The 18,711-nt window shown below is 35.9% G+C and overlaps 1 protein-coding gene across 2 annotated transcripts in view; it reads right to left on the bottom strand.

Moving 5' to 3' along the window:
• Positions 1-11,312: 11,312 nt before the first annotated feature.
• Positions 11,313-18,711, bottom strand: part of LOC144449161 (papilin-like) — a 55,761-nt gene continuing 48,362 nt past the window's right edge. For both annotated transcript variants that reach the window (XM_078139641.1, XM_078139650.1), the window contains 5 exons: positions 18,374-18,658; positions 17,686-17,961; positions 16,859-17,038; positions 15,105-15,194; positions 11,313-12,734 (listed from right to left, as the gene is read on the bottom strand). In XM_078139641.1, coding sequence (XP_077995767.1) covers positions 12,598-12,734; positions 15,105-15,194; positions 16,859-17,038; positions 17,686-17,961; positions 18,374-18,658 — 968 coding nt within the window. In that variant the 3' untranslated portion in view covers positions 11,313-12,597. The remainder of the gene's footprint in view (positions 12,735-15,104; positions 15,195-16,858; positions 17,039-17,685; positions 17,962-18,373; positions 18,659-18,711) is intronic.

The raw sequence follows: 18,711 nt of genomic DNA, 5'->3' as shown, positions 1-18,711 counted from the left end.
CCCAACTTATGCTACCGCTACCAAGTATTAGCATTTTGTGGGTAATTGAAGACTTGCTTACTAAATTTTTGATCTGGATGACAAGCTCAGTGTTGACTTCGGAAAGCAAAGGATGTCACACACAGCGCAGTAGACTAAACAGCAGCAGCAGCAGCAGCAGCAGCAACAACAACAACAACAACAACAACAACAACAACAACAACAACAACAACAACAGCAGCAACAACAACAACAACAACAACAACAACAACAACAACAACAACAACAACAACAACAACTGTTACAACAACTGTTCTGTGGAGTCATGATGGGTGAATGGTTAGCGTGACCGGCTTGGAATCTACAGGTTGCAGGTTCGAGCCCCGTCGCTGCCTGCTGTTTGTTTCTGAGTGGCTAAAGTCCTTGGGCAAGATTTGAACCACGACTGTGCCTCAGTCAACCCAGCTGTATAACTGGGGACCTGGTAGGATGTAGGTTGCAATGTGAAGGCTTTAATCCTATGCGCTTAAATGGCTGCAATGGATTGTATGCTCCCCGGGGAGTTGAGGAAGACTAAAAGGGCCGTTGTGCTGTTCTGATCCGAGCCAGGGGTAATAATTGTAAAGCGCTTTGAGCACGGAGTGGGAAAGCGCTATATAAGAAACCAACATTATTATTATTATGTTACTGTTTTGTCTGTCAATTGCTCATTAATATTCGTTTACCGAAACCTAATCAGTTCTTGCCATTACCCTAGGGAACATGTCTACAAAATTTCGTTTGAATTGATGAAGCCGGTTTTTTTTAGAAAATGGTGACACACACACACACACACACACACACACACACACACAGACTTCAATCCTTAATACATCCTTCCTTTGGAAGGAAAAAATGATACCAACTGGGTTAATATAGACTACTTAAAGTGATACAAACTGAGATTATATAGGCTACCTAATGCAATATAAACTGAGTTGATATTGACTACTTAGAGTGATACAAACTGAGTTGATATAGGCTACTTGAAGTGTACAACTACATGTATATGTGTACATGTACAATTAGATGTTACGTCCCATGTTTTTCTTCATTCGTCCAAGGAAAATAGGAGTAACCAAAGGTGTCTTCACTACGAGTCGCTAGTCGAATATTTTTCGTCTGAGTGACAAGTAGTGACAACCCAGAGTTCACAAGTACTTTCCAACTGAATGAAGAAAAATATTGAAAAATAACATTATTTACCAGTGCCAGTAATATCAAAGAAAGATTGGGGACAGTAATGGCAATTTTGAAAGTTTTGACTAATGTTTTGAACACAGCAGAACCAGTGATGGAAACATACGTTGTTGTTGTTGTTGTTGTTGTTGTTGTTGTTGTTGTTGTTGTTGTTGTTGTTGTTGTTGTGACATAGAACGACCACGGTTATATATTCCATATTTTTTGTGGCTTTTGAGTACATAGTATAATCTCAAACAGACAGTGTGGTGTAGCATTACCTGCCAAAAAATTGGACATTTCCTAATTTCAACAATAAATACAGACCTATCACATGACCAAATATCTTCAAAAGTACAATCTGATCAAAAATGGCAAACAGGGAGCTATGCATTGCAAAATGGGTAGCACAATTACATTTGTATATTAGTATTTAGTATGTCTCGACATAGTTATATAGTCCAGTCAAGGTTTGTGAACTAATTGCAACAGAAATTATATTCAGTGCATCTTGATCACAATTTTATGCTGAACAACATGAAATATCAAAAGTCTAAAATCCACGAGGAGGAACAGGGCTAAAATAAGTTTTTATTAATCAGCTAATTAGCATAATCATGAAATACTATGTAAAATCTTATGAAAGTAGTGTGTCTATAGGTAGCTCAGATGGGTAGTTACTCTAATGTCTAAAACCATCTCATGTAACGTAAATATAAATGTATACGTATGCTTAATATTTTAGTTTAGTATGTAAATTAATGTAATTGACATCAGTATAGCATATAGCCTATATAATTGTGTCACGGGAGCCCTGCTATTTGTTTAACAGGAGAACTTATTCACGACCCTGTTCAACCAGTAATTCTGAGTAAATACAAAATGTACATGTACATTGTAGCCCCATGAGTCTAGGTCAAAAGTATATCTGTTGGCCATAGACTGCTGAATTTGTAAGGCAAAAAAACTGTTTCTGGCCAGGACAGTTTGTTTAAAATGGTGCAAAGACACGATTTTTTTCAAGGCTAAACAAACCTGTCACTCAGTCTACTATTTATGACAGTTACTGTTGTTTTTATTTAGTACATTTGAGAAATCTAAGGAAATGCATTTATAACACTTTATTACAACATGTTATGAGATTTGTGTATGGCTTCTTTAGTGCTAGAGGAACGGCAATTTGTTTGTGAATGTGAGCTAGTAATGTCAAGGGGCCATGCAACTGTTCTTGTATGATGAAATGTAGTACAAATTTTCTTACTTGGGACATGCCATGGGGTTACACTGTATGTAGCAAGTCACGTGTCACTAACCCGTTTCATTTGTTTACTCTCCTCGTGATTGAATGTCGTTTATAATATTCTTCACCATATATGAAGTAAAAGAATGTTTGGTGAATGTATTGAGTTATTTTCAATATATGACTTCAGTGTAACATGATTGTTATAGTATCATAATATGAAATTACACCCCATTTATACGAGACCTCAGGGTAAATAATAACAATTATGTCAGTATCTCCGTCAAAGTTAAATTTAAGCCTTGAAAATACGAACAACAACAACAACAACAACAACAACAACAACAACAACACCAAGGAGCCTATTAAATAAAACATATATTACCTAAATTATGGTCATAAAAGCCCATCTTTTTACAACATGTATATTTCTCTTCTCATCCGGGAAATGTTATAAGATCAGTTTGGCAAATCGATCCCAACTAGTGTGCAAATTTAAAACTCACATTCAACTTACTCCATTAGTATGTCATGATAACTATCAGAGGTCTGAATGTTAAGACTTCTATTAATAGTATCACATGAAAGAGAACTTGTCCATTGAAATGACGTCATAATGAGTCAAGATCGCGTAGAGTCTCGAACAAGATTCTACGCTGACTTCCCGACGTACGGAGACGTTCGCGAACCGTCTTGTCTGCGATAGAATTTTTAAAATAAAAATGTACATATCCACTCATTATAGCGAGATATTAGTGTGGCTATATGGAAGAGAAATGGATATTAATTTCGGACTTTAATGAATCAAACAAATTTAATTTATTATGTTGAAAATAATGAGATAAAATATATACCGAGACAGATAGGCACATTAAATCATTGTTTTCAAACAGCGCCCTCGTCATTAGTAAATTTATTTCGTTTTTATGCATTTATTTGAGTCGATTTATTGCGATTAAAATTGGTTTTGATATCGTTTATATTTATTCACTTTGTTACACCGTAAGAATTTAATGCAATGCATGTATCTAACCTATTTAATGTCATATTTGAATTTTTTTACTGCAAATTAATAATTCATGCACGAAATCATACTGGTGATGATGGTGGTGGTGTTAGGACTGTATGTACGTGTGTGAAGGGGGGGGGGAGGGGATTGTTAAATTCTGTTTTCTGTGCTTAAAATTACTATAATGTCAACCCAGTTAATTCTTTGGGGACACAATCATCAAATTTTAACACGGAAAACGTTGTGACAACTTAGCCAGTCGTTTGTTTCGTATAGCCTATAGCTATCCAATCCCATTTCCAAAGTTTCTCGGCATTTCTTTTTATACATGTACACGATATGTGGCTAGGCGTTGGTTTTTCAATAGGTGGCCACTCGTCGTCGTCGTCATCATCATCATCATCATCATCACCACCACCACCACCACCACCACCACCACCACCACCACCACCACCAACAACAACAACAACAACAACAACAACAACAACAACAACAACAACAACATGCATCTTAATCATTGTCGTCTTCATCGTCACCATCATCGTCACACTTTGCCCATCATGTCACACATTGTCACACTTTGCCCCATTTTCACAAGACACGCATGACCGCAGTAAACTGAAACCAAACAGTATACATACAAAAACCGTTGTCATGACACACATTTATTAATAATAATGTATTTCATCAGTGTCCATGGAAACTAATTAATCATTCATTAATTACTGCCTTCCCCTTATACGTGTGTATCAGGAGCAGTGTAGCGGGACAGTGTCATTAAGGGTACACGCTCACTTGTTGCCTTTCGCAACAAGTCTTGTCTCCGAGACAGAGAAAAGCATATCTTGAGTCCTAAAAGATCCCGCATGATAAGACCGGATTGTAAGGTCTCTAGTACTTGAGGCGGGTGGTCCTTAAATTGTTTATTTAGCGTAGGATTGTGTACTTCGTAGTATGAGACAGAACCTCGCGGATTACCTGCACGGAATTTTTTGTATTTTTTACTACATTCTCTACGGCCGTCACACTTTCATCACCTGTTAAGTGTCATCTACATCGTCCGATACAATGGGGAGCACATGCTCAGTGACCACCAATACTTCCAGTGTCGCTCCAACAGAGGAAACAGCAAACCAGAAGTCGAAGACACAACAGAAGGTTGGGAAAAATAAAAATAAAACGTCGAAGAAAGATGACACCGTTAACGTTAATCAGGCTGAAGTGACACCGGGTATGCCATACTACGGATACTTACCATTGCCGTCGGAGGTTGTGGAAGAGAAAATATCGTGCGATAATGCTGGTAACTTGAAAGACATTAATGAAATGTTAAAAAATGTAAGTAACAGGAAATTTAAATTTTGAGAGACGATGTTTATCATGTCATGTCATGTCATGTCATGTCATTAGAAATGCAGTGGATGCAGAAAACTGTGATGTGTACTCCTGCAAAAAAAAGATATTTAAAGACTGGAATTAAAATGTGTCCATCTTCATTTTAAAACACAGCAGTGCCCCCCAAGAGGGACATTTCTGCTGTAATGCACATGTCACAGGCTAATATGTCAAATTTTTGTACACGAAACTTAATGCGCAGCTGTAATTTATCCTTGGTAGATAGGGACGTACAGTTTCGAGTTGCTAATTTCCTATTTCTTTACCAGCTAACTGTCATATTCATTATGAATTGTCAATCGTTGCGCCTAATCTCATATTTTATTTCATTCCAATATCAGATAGAAACTGCATGTACGATAAGTTCTTGAGATTTTACCGTTGGCCATTAGAAGGATACCATCAATAGCAAGACTCCTTCGTAGTCAGACGAATCTTCCTTTTCCAATGTTTCCCTGTTTTTTTGTTAATTTTCAACGTTTTAACACCGTTGCACTTTTAGATTCCATTTACAGTGACGTCAAATTTCGATAAGTTAATGTCCTACATCCGGGAGAGAACGTCAACTGATATGGAGCGAGTCTGGGCATTTTATAGATGGATCGCTACAAACGTATCACACGAGGTTGATTTCTACGAGTCACTGCGTCGTCAAGAATGGCTGGAAAATCAACTTGACCTTGACGACGGTTGCTCCGTGTCCTCAGAAGACATGGAAGACGTGGTTGAATTTCTACACCAACATCGTAGACTGAGAAGGACGGAGAAGTTTCGTATTAGTTCATATGACGAAGGACCAAAAAGATTCAAACCTCCCTCCATGGACCCAGAAACCGTACCGATAGAAGTTATCCGATCTTGTCAGGCTTATAGTCCTGGATTTGCCCAACTGTTTAAAACCATGTGCGAGTAAGTGAAGGTGTATTCAAGAAGATTCCAAACGTTAAATAATACTGGACAGATAGATAGATAGATAGATAGATAGATAGATAGATAGATAGATAGATAGATAGATAGATAGATAGATAGATAGATAGATAGATAGATAGATAGATAGATAGACAGATAGACAGACAGACAGACAGACAGACAGACAGACAGACAGACAGACAGACAGACAGACAGACAGACAGACAGACAGACAGACAGACAGACAGATAGAGAGAGATAGAGAGAGATAGAGACAGACAGACAGACAGACAGACAGACAAACAGAGACAGATAGATAGATAGATAGATAGACAGATACATACATACATACATACATACATACATACACATACACATACAAATATTGCACATATTGTACACACACAAACACACACACATACATACATACATACATACATACATACATACATACATACATACATACATACATACACACACAAACACACACACACACACACACACACACATTATATTGTTGATGTACATACTATTTGTCCTGGTTGAATACTTGATTACTTAATTTTAGGTTTATGACTAAGAGAACTTGCTCTTCCTTGTCCATTCCGCAGTGCATTTCAGATCCGTTGTTGCCTTATTTGGGGTTATTTGAAAGATGCTGATTATAATCCCGGAATGGAGATACCCGAAGATTGGCTGGACGATCATTGTTGGAACATGGTCTGCTTGGATGACAAATGGCTTCATATTGATTGTTTCAAGGCAGCCGGTTTTATGAATGATGAAGGTACGATATTATTCTTGTCATATTTTTTTCTACTTGGCCCTTCTATAATCATTACGAATCGAATGCTATTGTGATATTTATGGACTAGTGCTGCATGCGTGACCTAAGGGAGAAACGAGACGTGCGATCGAGGTCCATATTAGACGTGAAAAGTATTCAATATTCAGATAATGAAGGGGAAAAGGCAACTCCTACTTTTCCGTAAATATGGTGCAAGCATTTCACCAAGTCGACCCAGCTGTATCAAGTATTGGGACTTGGTATACGGCAGAGGTTGCTAAGTGAAAGATTTAGTCCTATGCGGCTTATACAGAAACCAGGAATTGTATGCTCCCCATGTATCGTACTCAAGGAATTACTGGGGTAGCTGTGCTACTCTACGTCCGTGGTACGGATTAGATTGTGCCATGTGCTATGAGCAAGATGTGGTACAGCGCTATAAATGTAAAATAATGAGTATTATTACAAGTATGCTACAGCAATACATGCCCTACAGTAACCATGGCAACACCTGATGAACTAAGCTATCCACTAACGCATACATAGTTAAAAGATGACTTGCTAAAGAGACCGTTATATTGTCCCACAACAATATTGACCGTTTGTCATATCAATGAGAACCTTTGTCTATCTAGTAGTATAATAATCATCCTATGGGATAAAGATATTTCAACGTACATGTATACAAATATTACAATACCTAATTATATACCAACTGATCTGTGACTATTTTCTTCAGTGCTTCAGTGAATTACCCTGAAGTCACCATGCCAACTCACTTAATGATGCTTCATATCATATTGAAATAGATGCCCTATATAAAAGGAATCCAAACTGCTCTGTGCGTATTGTTTCTCGACCTGTCATCCTACGCTAATTGGATTCTATGCTCCTCAGGGAGTTGGAAAAACAGAAAGGTTGTTGTGCTTCTGTAGGTCAGGACAGTGAGACCACAGGGAAAAGGACAAATAATCAATTTTGTTCTCGCGATTTGTAAAATAATATTTTATTTGTATTTCAAATAAAGCCATAACTCTCACTGTTGTTTTCCATCTTCCTACCTTATCAATGTCTTACCAGAGTTTACAAACTTATTTGCGTGAGTTTGTTCAAGGATTAGCAATCTACTAATTAATGCAAAGTTGGAAAACTCTGATAAGACAGCTAACGGTAGGAAATCGGGGAAAAACAGTGAGAGGAAACAATAGTTATGGTGGCAATATTTAACACTTTATCTGAAATATAGAGAAAATAAGAACATAATATTAGAAATACGGAATCACGGGGATAAAATTAACCATTCATCCTGTTCCATGTGATGAGACAAAAGTAAAGCGCTACATAAAATTAAACTAACATTATGTTTATATGCTAAGAATAATTACAAAGGCGTTTAATTATTGTGCCGTACTGGTATTGGTCAACACCTGCCTGCCAGCAAAACATGGCTTTGTTCTTATTCAGATCGGTTGATTGTTCTTATAGGTGACTTTAAAGCATGGTTCACCGACCACTACTTCTTGACTGATCCGAATGTCTTTAGCAAGGACCATTTACCACTGGACGAAACCTTACAACTTCTTAGTTCCCCCATCACCAAAAAGGAGTTCGAACAACAGCCAAATGTCACTCCTCACCTGTACATGTATGGGTTGTCGCTGGGAGAACCACCAGAGGAAGCACTTATCCCCGATTTCAACATAGGCGTTACACGATTTACATTAAATTTGCCACGATCTTTGCCTCGTGATGTCATTGATGATGTGAAAGTGAGGAAGGATGATGCAGCTATAGTTGCCACGAAAGAGTACTGGGATAAAATAGAAAAGGAAGAACAGGAAAGGGCAAACAAAGTTAAAGATGAAAATGCACCACCCCCATGGCTGTTCAAGGACGAAATTGAGAAAAGAAAACCTAAGATAAGGGGGCTCCGTGATTTAGCTCTTCAAGCCTCTCTAAGAGTTAATCGTAAACAAGAGGAAAGCATAAGTGGAGATATCGATACATCAAGACAACAGAGCGAAACTGATGAAGAACCAGCGCGACTTTCGACTGCATCTTCAACAAATAGTTTGAAATCTTGGTCGTCAAAATCCACTGCACTTTTATCGTCATCAGCGTCATCATCAAACACAAGAAAACTGTCTGAAAATGTCGGAAGGCAAGATTCATCATCGGGCTGGTCTTGTTCCAGCAAGCGTACAAATCGATCAGTGTTGAGGAAAGAAGGTGCAATACCAGAAAATGTGATAGAAGAAGAAAACTTGGAAGGTATTCCACAAGAACCTTCTGATATACAAATTGTAGATGACCTTGAATTCAAATGGAAGTTACGTAGAATTGATTGGTTTGACCATAACAAGGAAGTGGAAGACCATGTACTGATACAGAAATGCGACAGAAAGATGATTTTCTATGTCATCCCCTCAAAGCCAGGCTATTACTACTTCACTATCTATACAAGGATGCAAGTCTCAGCAGATGAAGCTAAGGCATTACAGTTCGAGAAGACAAAGAATGAAATGTTTGAAGAGTCGAGTGAGGATGAGGATGCCGATGAGACAGCGGTAGAGATGGGCAAATCTGCCAATGTGACAAAAGACAGAGAACTTGAAGTTGCACAGAATATCGATGGCACCAGCACACCACCTGACATGGAAGTAGAAGGAAATGGGGAAGTGGCAGGAAGTGGAGGGAAAGATCATGAAGATGAAGATGATGGTGACGATGGCGATGATGACAGTGATACAAGTTCTGAAATAGGATCAATTGATGATCAGTCTGATCATGAAGAAGAAGAAGAAGAAGTCTCTTTGCCAAGGAAGGCAAACACCACTAAAATGATGTTAAAGATGAGAGCAAAGTATAAGCCAGAGCTTGCTTTAAACTTAGAAGAAAACAAGAGTGAAGAAAAGGTAGCGGACATAGAAATAGATAAAGGGTCTAAAATTGAAAAGTCCAATCCTGAAAGCAAAGGAGGTGTGATAAAGGGAAATGAGGACAGTAAGCAGAATGACCACAAGACAGATGAAGTAGAAGAACTAAATGAGGAAGATTCTATTGACTCGCTTGATGATGAAGAGCTGGTTTATGAATTGGAACTTAAAAAGTTACAAAATCTGCCATCAATCCGGACAGTCGACAAGATAGCTTTGGATCAAAGAGAAGAACGTGTCGTGGCTGGTCATAAAGAAGAAGAGACATCCGCTCGGAAGGCCCTGGAAGAAAGAAAAGTTCAAAGAGAACAGTTTCACGAGATTGTGTCGTATTTCGTCTCATGTGAAAATGGAATAGCCTGCTGTTTGCCACTTCCACCAACTGATGTTAAATTGTGGGGACCTGGACAACTGCTGAAGGATTATGGTCTTGTTGCACTTTCACATTCAGAAGCAGTAGTATATCCATACCTAGGAGAAACTGAAATAACATTCAACATCAACCAGAGAGTACAACATGCTAAATACTTGGAGTTTACGTACCGATTACGTTATCTACATGGAGGAGATGAAAACATATCAAGCCTTCAGAGTTATGTTCTTCAAGAAACGGCAAGAGCTATCCTGAAATTTAAAATTCGCCTACCAAGAGTTGGTCCATATCGATTAACAATCCTTGCTATGGAAAACAGACCAGCTTTGTTATCTGAAGGTTCAGGCAATCATAGTGATGTCAGATATGATGGGCCAGTTGCAGCTTGGTCATTGTTGGCCAAAAAGGTTAAAGCACCTGCAAGTCCCGCAAGATCTGACAAGAGTCATGGCTCCAAGAGAGATATCATTACACCTAGTAACATTGAACTGAACACTTCAAGCAAGCCACACACTAAAACCAAAGTGTGCAACTATCTTATTCTATGCGATAAAGCAAGTTCAAAATCAGCTCCATTTCAAGGTGCTCAGACAGTTGAAGAGGAAGTACCCGAGGATGAACCACCTGTTAAAAAACTGCCTAAGAAAAAGGTCAAGAAATTGCCAAAGAAAATGGCTGCGAAACTTGCTGCTCAGAAAAAGGCCAATGGAAAGAGAAAAATGAATGGAAAAGTAAAATCGACACAGAAAGTACCTAAAGAAACTGTAGCGTTTGGCTCGAAAATATCCAAAATATGAATGTCGATAGAATACCTGGAGGCTTTTATTGCTGTCTTTCAAGTTAAATGTTTAACAAGTTTGTCACTGGAGATTTAATCAACACTGACTTATTTGTCTGTTTAAAGTGATACTCTAAGTTTGGCTATATTCGATGTGGCTGATTTGTCTTGAAATTCAAAGTGTAAAAATATGTAAAGGCTTTATAAGAAATAGCAACCAAAATGTGTTGCCATTCTACTGAAGACATTACAAGTGTTTGAAAAATGTGTTTGAACTTGAATATTCAAGATGCATTTCATTGGTTTACAATATATGCATTATGATACATTAGAAACTATAAGGAGTAACCTTTCAATCATTTATTCACATCTCTTATGAACCTATGCTTTATTGGCTTAAAAACACCATACATCACAACACAGCTATGTATCAGCCAATCAAAGGTTATCTTTCACTAATTCATGTGTCAACCACCTATCAAACACCACATGTAACCTAAATCTTTCATTGGGTTACAGAAAAGCAAACATCACAAGGCAACTGTTCATTAGCCAATCACAGGTTATCTTTCACTCATTCATGTACCAAACATCATCACTCTACAGATTAAACTGTTTCAGACGATTGGTCTCATCAAATACACATGAAAGAAAAAATCCAAAAATTTCTATTTTTTATTTATGGAAGTTGTTTAATTGCTCAGAAACAAAATCGATAAAATCCCAAGATATACAGTTAAACAGTAGGCAAGATGGCATGACAAGCGTGACAGATTTCTTTAAAAATACACTGCACTATCAATTAAAATCACCAAGATTCAGCGGCTAGCTAGAATGTAAAGCAGCAAAACCATATCCACTGACATAAAGTCTAAAAAGTATATGAGAACTTAATTAAAGTTTGATGCAAATTTTTATAGGATAGATAGTTTACATGTTTTGCCCTCAGCTCTGTAATTCATATTTCAGAGGTCATCCCTAACACCTGTCTGGATGAAATACTATTTGTTTGTTTGTTGATAAACACAATGTATGTTCTCATCCATCCAATGTTTGGACCACTACGTTGAATTTGGCATAATTTGGATGACTCCAACATTCACTTGTGCAAGAAGTTTTAGTAAATCATATTAAATTCTGCTCACAAACAAAGTTTTGTTTGAGTGTCTCCTAGTTACTGGCTGGGTTTAATAGCTTATTTCTGGACAGCAAAGGCGAGTGAATTGTACAACGGTTATGTTTTTCACATGTGTATATTGCATTTGTAAATACATGTATGAATTGATAGTTTTCATGATTAAAGAAAAATTGATTGACAGTTTCTGTCACAATTCATGTGCACTTAACATAAATTCTCATTGCTCGAAAGACCACAGAGCATAATTTCACTGCTAAAATTATTTAAAAAGACATGAATATTTTTATTATTATTGTATTAAATGATAAAGGATATTTACATCAATATTACTGAACAGCACTTTACTGTGATGTGTCAATATTTATTTAAAAAAAGCATATTTCCACATCACCATGTTGATATGTTTCAATATTTTCTAGGCTAAGAAGTGTTAATAAATTACATTTATCTTATAAAATCACCCTTTTTTTTACTTAATTAATTATAAATATATGGTCTGATCACAAATATTTTTCTTGTAAAACCTACAAAATATCAAAAATATCAGACACATTTTCTCACACAGGATTGAAATGCTTGAGAATGCTTCTGGTGGGTTATCAGTATACATTTTCTAAGAGTATTCGTCAAAACATGGTACGCAGAATCAAAATCACCCCAAAAAATATTTCATAACTTTTCACAGTAAAGAAAAAAACAACTGTACTGTGCAAGAAACATTAAAAAAATATCTTATTTAGATTTACAACTTATTGTCTTTGATTCTACAGTTACAATTTGACGGTAAATTCTTTTAAAACCATTTTTTTTCAGTTTCAAATTTGAACATGTTTGTTCATAGTTTACCATTATCTGAACATGTTTTGCAACAGAAGTCGCCATAGTGTTCATTGCTGCAAAGATCAGCGGCTAAAATAAGATCACAGTTGGCAAACTCAGTGTCGTCTTTACAGTTTGGATCCACTGCAGCACCTAGTAAATCAGAAAAAAGCAATCAATTTAGTCCTCTCTTCTATATGCTAGAAAATACAACAAAAAACGGCAGAATGCAGGAGAATGTTCCATTATCATACTATTAGGGCAGAAGTTAGTGTATACAAAACAGTCATTTCCAGTATTTTTGTTAAGAGTGTGATGAAATTGAACTGAGTTCCCTAGATACTGGGATTACCACCACAATTATGGCTCAAGATGTGGAAATCAGTATACTGCAATCTTTTTCTAATAAATTCTGTTACGGTGAACATTCTGTTACAACAAATGCCCATTTCTTATCCTCAAGTGCCCATTTTAAATAGAGCACTTGCTTCACTATGATGAATAACAAACTTTCTTCACTTTTGATGGGTTAGTTTCAAGAGGTGACAGTGTACTGAAGTGTGAAGAGTGTGCACTTTAGCTGTTAATTATCCAATATACTCATCTTTAGTACTGTTACCCTGTGCAAATATACATTGTCAAATTCCCACACAGATGAAATTCAGATATACTCATTGAATAGTATCAGACTTTCACAGGTTACCAGTGAAAAATAAGTTATTCAAATTGACTTTGATTCAACAAAACTGTCCTTCACCTTTATGTGTTCACTTATCAAATGGGTGTGTATCTTTATGTATTCACTTATCAAATGGGTGTGTATCTTTATGTATTCACTTATCAAATGGGTGTGTATCTTTATGTATTCACTTATCAAATGGGTGTGTATCTTTATGTATTCACTTATCAAATGGGTGTGTATCTTTATGTATTCACTTATCAAATGGGTGTGTATCTTTATGTATTCACTTATCAAATGGGTATGTATCTTTATGTATTCACTTATCAAATGGGTGTGCATCTTTATGTATTCACTTATCAAGTGAGTGTGCATCTTTATGTATTCACTTATCAAATGGGTGTGCATCTTTATGTATTCACTTATCAAATAGGTGTGTATCTTTATGTGTTCACTTATCAAATGGGTGTGTATCTTTATGTATTCACTTATCAAATGGGTGTGTATCTTTATGTATTCACTTATCAAATGGATGTGTATCTTTATGTATTCACTTATCAAATGGATGTGTATCTTTATGTATTCACTTATCAAATGGGTGTGTATCTTTATGTATTCACTTATCAAATGGGTGTGTATCTTTATGTATTCACTTATGAAATGGATGTGTATCTTTATGTATTCACTTATCAAATGGGTGTGTATCTTTATGTATTCACTTATCAAATGGGTGTGCATCTTTATGTATTCACTTATCAAATGAGTGTGCATCTTTATGTATTCACTTATCAAGTGAGTGTGTATCTTTATGTATTCACTTATCAAATGGGTGTGTATCTTTATGTATTCACTTATCAAGTGAGTGTGTATCTTTATGTATTCACTTATCAAATGGGTGTGTATCTTTATGTATTCACTTATCAAATGGGTGTGTATCTTTATGTATTCACTTATCAAATGGGTGTATATCTTTATGTATTCACTTATCAAATGGGTATGTATCTTTATGTATTCACTTATCAAATGGGTGTGTATCTTTATGTATTCACTTATCAAATGGGTGTGCATCTTTATGTGTTCACTTATCATATGGGTGTGCATATACATCAGATTCATTAACTAGCATAAGACAATTTTAGAGTTTCTGTGAGATAGTCAAGCAAAATGTCTTAAAATTTGCATTCTATATCTTTGTACATGTACATTGCATTCACTTACAGGTAAAAGACAGACTCAAGTTGGCTGTGACCTCACTAACTGACATGTGCAAATGTACCTGACTAAACTGTCATCAGGACAAACCTTTATTTCAGTATGGACAAATTTTAATATTGAATATTAAGAAATATATTGCCTTTTGTGTTACACTATACATGTAATGGACAATTCGTGAAAGTAATAATGTCAGAGGCTTTACAATACAATACTGTACTTCTAAAACATTACCTCCTTGTGATGAACACTATTTACAATTCATCCTATCTCTACTCAAGCATGTCTGTTAAATTGCTTTTACTAACTCTCCAATATACTTTAATATGTTGATGACGAATATTTCTATTCATCTACCCATGAAAACATTAAACATTTATACTAATTGCAATCTAACAGCTGACATCAGCACCTCAGAACAATGTCGCTGTATTTTAATTCTTCATCATTAGGCTCACGCAATCAATTATGTTGGTCAACTAACCTCTGTATTTAAAAGGCGGAATCAATTTTATTAAAATCCTTATTTCATCTGCTATTTTATTACTGACTAAACTGACATAGAACATGGTTTGCCTACCTTTTTGTTAAGAATATATTACTAAAACGAAAATAGGACATGGCTTGCCTACCTATTGCTACCACTTCACTAGTTGCACTGACTTTGTTTCTTCCATTTGCTGCAGTACATGTATAATAACCAGTGTCACTCTTCTTAAGCCCTAAAATATGAAACACAAAATTAACCATTATTACATTAAAATATGTTACAACACTACATATTTAATCACCTTTGGAAAAAGAAGTTCATTTTCTCATTTTTAAAACCTGCAAGAGGGCGTACCTCAAGGTCATGTTTGTCATAGCAACAATATTTGACTGAACACACTTGAACCAGTTTACACCAGTTCAAACTGGTCTCATACTTAAACAAATTCCAACTGTAACACAATATCTCATCTGTATTCTTTCTGTTTTCATAACCCCTGTTCAAATTTTATATATTCCATTCTTCAATATACTCATAAATATAACACTTGTGTAGACTTTTCACAAAATAAGTGATGAGTCATAGAAATACAATTGACAAGCTGTTGGCAAGTAACATTAATGAATATATTTATTAGTCATTATGTACATAAAAATACCGCTAGCCTTGAGCAATGGAATGCGTCTGTACAATTTAATTTTAAAAAATTGATTGTCTACATATAAAAATACAGAATATCATCTTTTAGCTCAAATGTTGGTTTGGCTCAACTACGGCTGCTACATTTTATCATTTGTTGTAATAAAAAAACTTGCCACCATTGCTACATTTTATCATCTGTTAAAACAAAAATCTTGCCACCATTGCTACATTTTATCATCTGGTGTAGCAAAAATCTTACCATCATTGCTACATTTTATCATCTGGTGTAATGAAAATCTTACCACCATTGCTACATTTTCTTTGCCAGCTACCATCACCTTAACATATCATCACGAAATCATATACGCTATATAGCATCATACACTTTTCTCAGCAGGTCAACAGATTGACATGTAACAACAGAACTTCAATTGTTATTATATCAGACAATAAAAATGTTCCTTCTTTTGGATTTTTAATATTGTACAACAGGCATAGAATACTGGATTTAACATTTTTTGTATAATTGTTCTAATAGTATGTAGAATAGTTCTTACATTTTATCTAGGCTTGGTTTCAATGCTCCAACTAGAATTTTATGGAATCAGACCGTTTTTAGGGAGAGGAGAAGTCGCACAAAAATTTTCATAAATACCCACCTTTAATTAGGAGCATGAGGTGTTTTAATGAAACTGTACACAGTAAATCATTGATTTATATTTTTAGCGCTATGCCATGTTTTAAGACTTTACTTCGTCAGATTATTTTAGTGTTAATATTGTAATGTGATATACATTGTTTTGATTTTAGGTGTTTATTTTTGTCTGTCTATTCAATTGCACTTTTAGTTTGCTCATGTTGTGGTGTTTGTCTTGTACAATTTTAATGTTGGAGCATGTAAATGGGACTCGTGTCATATGTCATCCTTGGAAATAAATAAATAAATAAAACAATTTATAAATAAATAAAATAAATAAATAAATAAATAAATAAATAAGAGCCTGTTTGCAGCAAGTACTACTTAGATTTTTGCCTATCAAGACAATAAGGTATAGGATAGTCAAAAATATTTGCAGAACCAGACAATAACACGTAGCAATGTTTATAAGAATATTGTCCAAACAGATGATAATGTGTTTCTACTTGACTGGTACCAGTCATGGACAAAAAAAATGACCTCAAATACACTGATGACAAGAAATAAAAGTTCAAAGAAAACAACTTAAGATATGGTTCAAATGTCAATAATGTTACCTTCAATGATGAGGTCTCCACTGTCTAAAACTTCAAATCTATCAATATCTGGCAATGGTACATTATTGACAGTCCATCGGATGAAAGGTCTGGGTGATCCAATGGTTGTACAGGTAAGTGTTATGGTATCACCCTCTGAAGCTGTAATGTCCATTGGTGGAGTGATAATTTCTGTATCGGCTTCAGAAATAAAATCAAACATGATACTTTAAAGGCCATGCAAGTTTGGCTTAGAATTAAAATCTAGTGTGAAAAACAGTTTGTCTGACTGAGGTATAGAAAGGTGTGTGAAGAACAAATGGATGATCCCATATAATGCTTATGGCTCCACTGATAAGATAACACTAATATAAAAACCTGGGATTTAAAACCTGGCCTTTAAAGACAGCAAGTGCTTGACTTTGTGTTCAGTTTATTTTTGCTATTATATCAAAAGTAAAGCACAAAATTACAAACCTAAGGATGGAAAATTTGGGTATTTCATAGTTAAAATAATCAACATTTTATGACAAGGGGGTACCATCATATATTCAAGAAGTAGAACATTTTATGACAAGGGGGAACATTTTATGACAAGGGGGTACCATCATATATCCAAGAAGTAGAACATTTTATGAAGAGGGGAACCACCATATATCCAAGGAGTATTTTCCTTCAAAAAACATGATGACATTGGCAGTAACAAGTTTTAACATGCAAATGCAAGGATCTAGGCATGACTTATAATTATATAGCAGAGCTGTCATATGACCTACTAATTCTTACTATCTAAGTTGAAATATTCTTGACCAAAACACAAATCTCTTGGACTTTGCTAGTAATCTTACCTTCTACAACCAGTGTTATGGTTTTCTTCTGGATAGTGCCTACACTGTTCTTTCCTGTACAAACGTAATCACCACTGTCACTCAAAGACACAGATTTGATTTCCAGAGAGTTGTCATCTGATTGGTTAAACCTTGGAATAACACCTGGTAATCGTACACCACCTTTGGTCCAATATACGAGTGGGTTAGGTACACCTGTTGCTTTACACTCTAGAACAGCAGTCTCACCTCGTGTTACTTTCACTTCAGACTGGCGTCCTCGGATTTCTACAGGAACTGTCAGATTTAATAACATTTTTTGTATTATTTGACCAGTCAAAATACTAACATCATCAAATTTAATTTTAACAAATTTTTACAAGAAATGTGGCTGCTGTTCAGCCATAATAGTAAAGCTAGGTCATGAAATCAAGTGACCTTGAGTTGTAGGTGTCAGAGATATGACTGTCCACAGATGAAAACATGGGTCAAGGGTCATTCCTACAGCCCTCTCCAGGCTGTGTCTATGTGAAACTATTAAAAGAGACAGACTAGCTGCAAATACAAAATTCAAAATTGTGTAAGTCTTGTCTCAACGAACCTGTTCCTAGTGAGAATCATATATCAACTATCAACTGGAGTTTGATTTTACTCTAATTGTTTTTCTCTCTACATGGGTTCTGGTTTTGCTCACTTCAGGCACACTTACCCAATACAGTGACAAATACCCTGTATATGGCAGGTGCACCTAGGCCGTTGAAAGCTTCACAACTATAAGTTCCTGCATCTTCTTGAACTATGTTACTGATGGTGAGAGTTCCATCACGACCTTCTTCTATGTTAACTCTGTTCAGGGAATTCACTGGTGTGTTACGTCTCCTCCATGACACAGTTGGTACGGGCATACCGTTGGCTGTACACTGCATGACAATTGTGTCACCTTCATCAATGGTGATATCTGCTGGGCCTGGAATTATGACGGCTGGTCGGGCATCTATATAAACCAACAAAACAGATTAGTATTGATATACAAACTGTTAAAAGCAA

This window comes from Glandiceps talaboti, chromosome 2 (assembly GCF_964340395.1).
Source record: "Glandiceps talaboti chromosome 2, keGlaTala1.1, whole genome shotgun sequence".
In the NCBI taxonomy this organism is placed as follows: Eukaryota; Metazoa; Hemichordata; class Enteropneusta; family Spengelidae; genus Glandiceps; species Glandiceps talaboti.
Note: the sequence above shows the minus strand (reverse complement) of the source record. Positions and strands in the feature narration are given on the sequence as shown.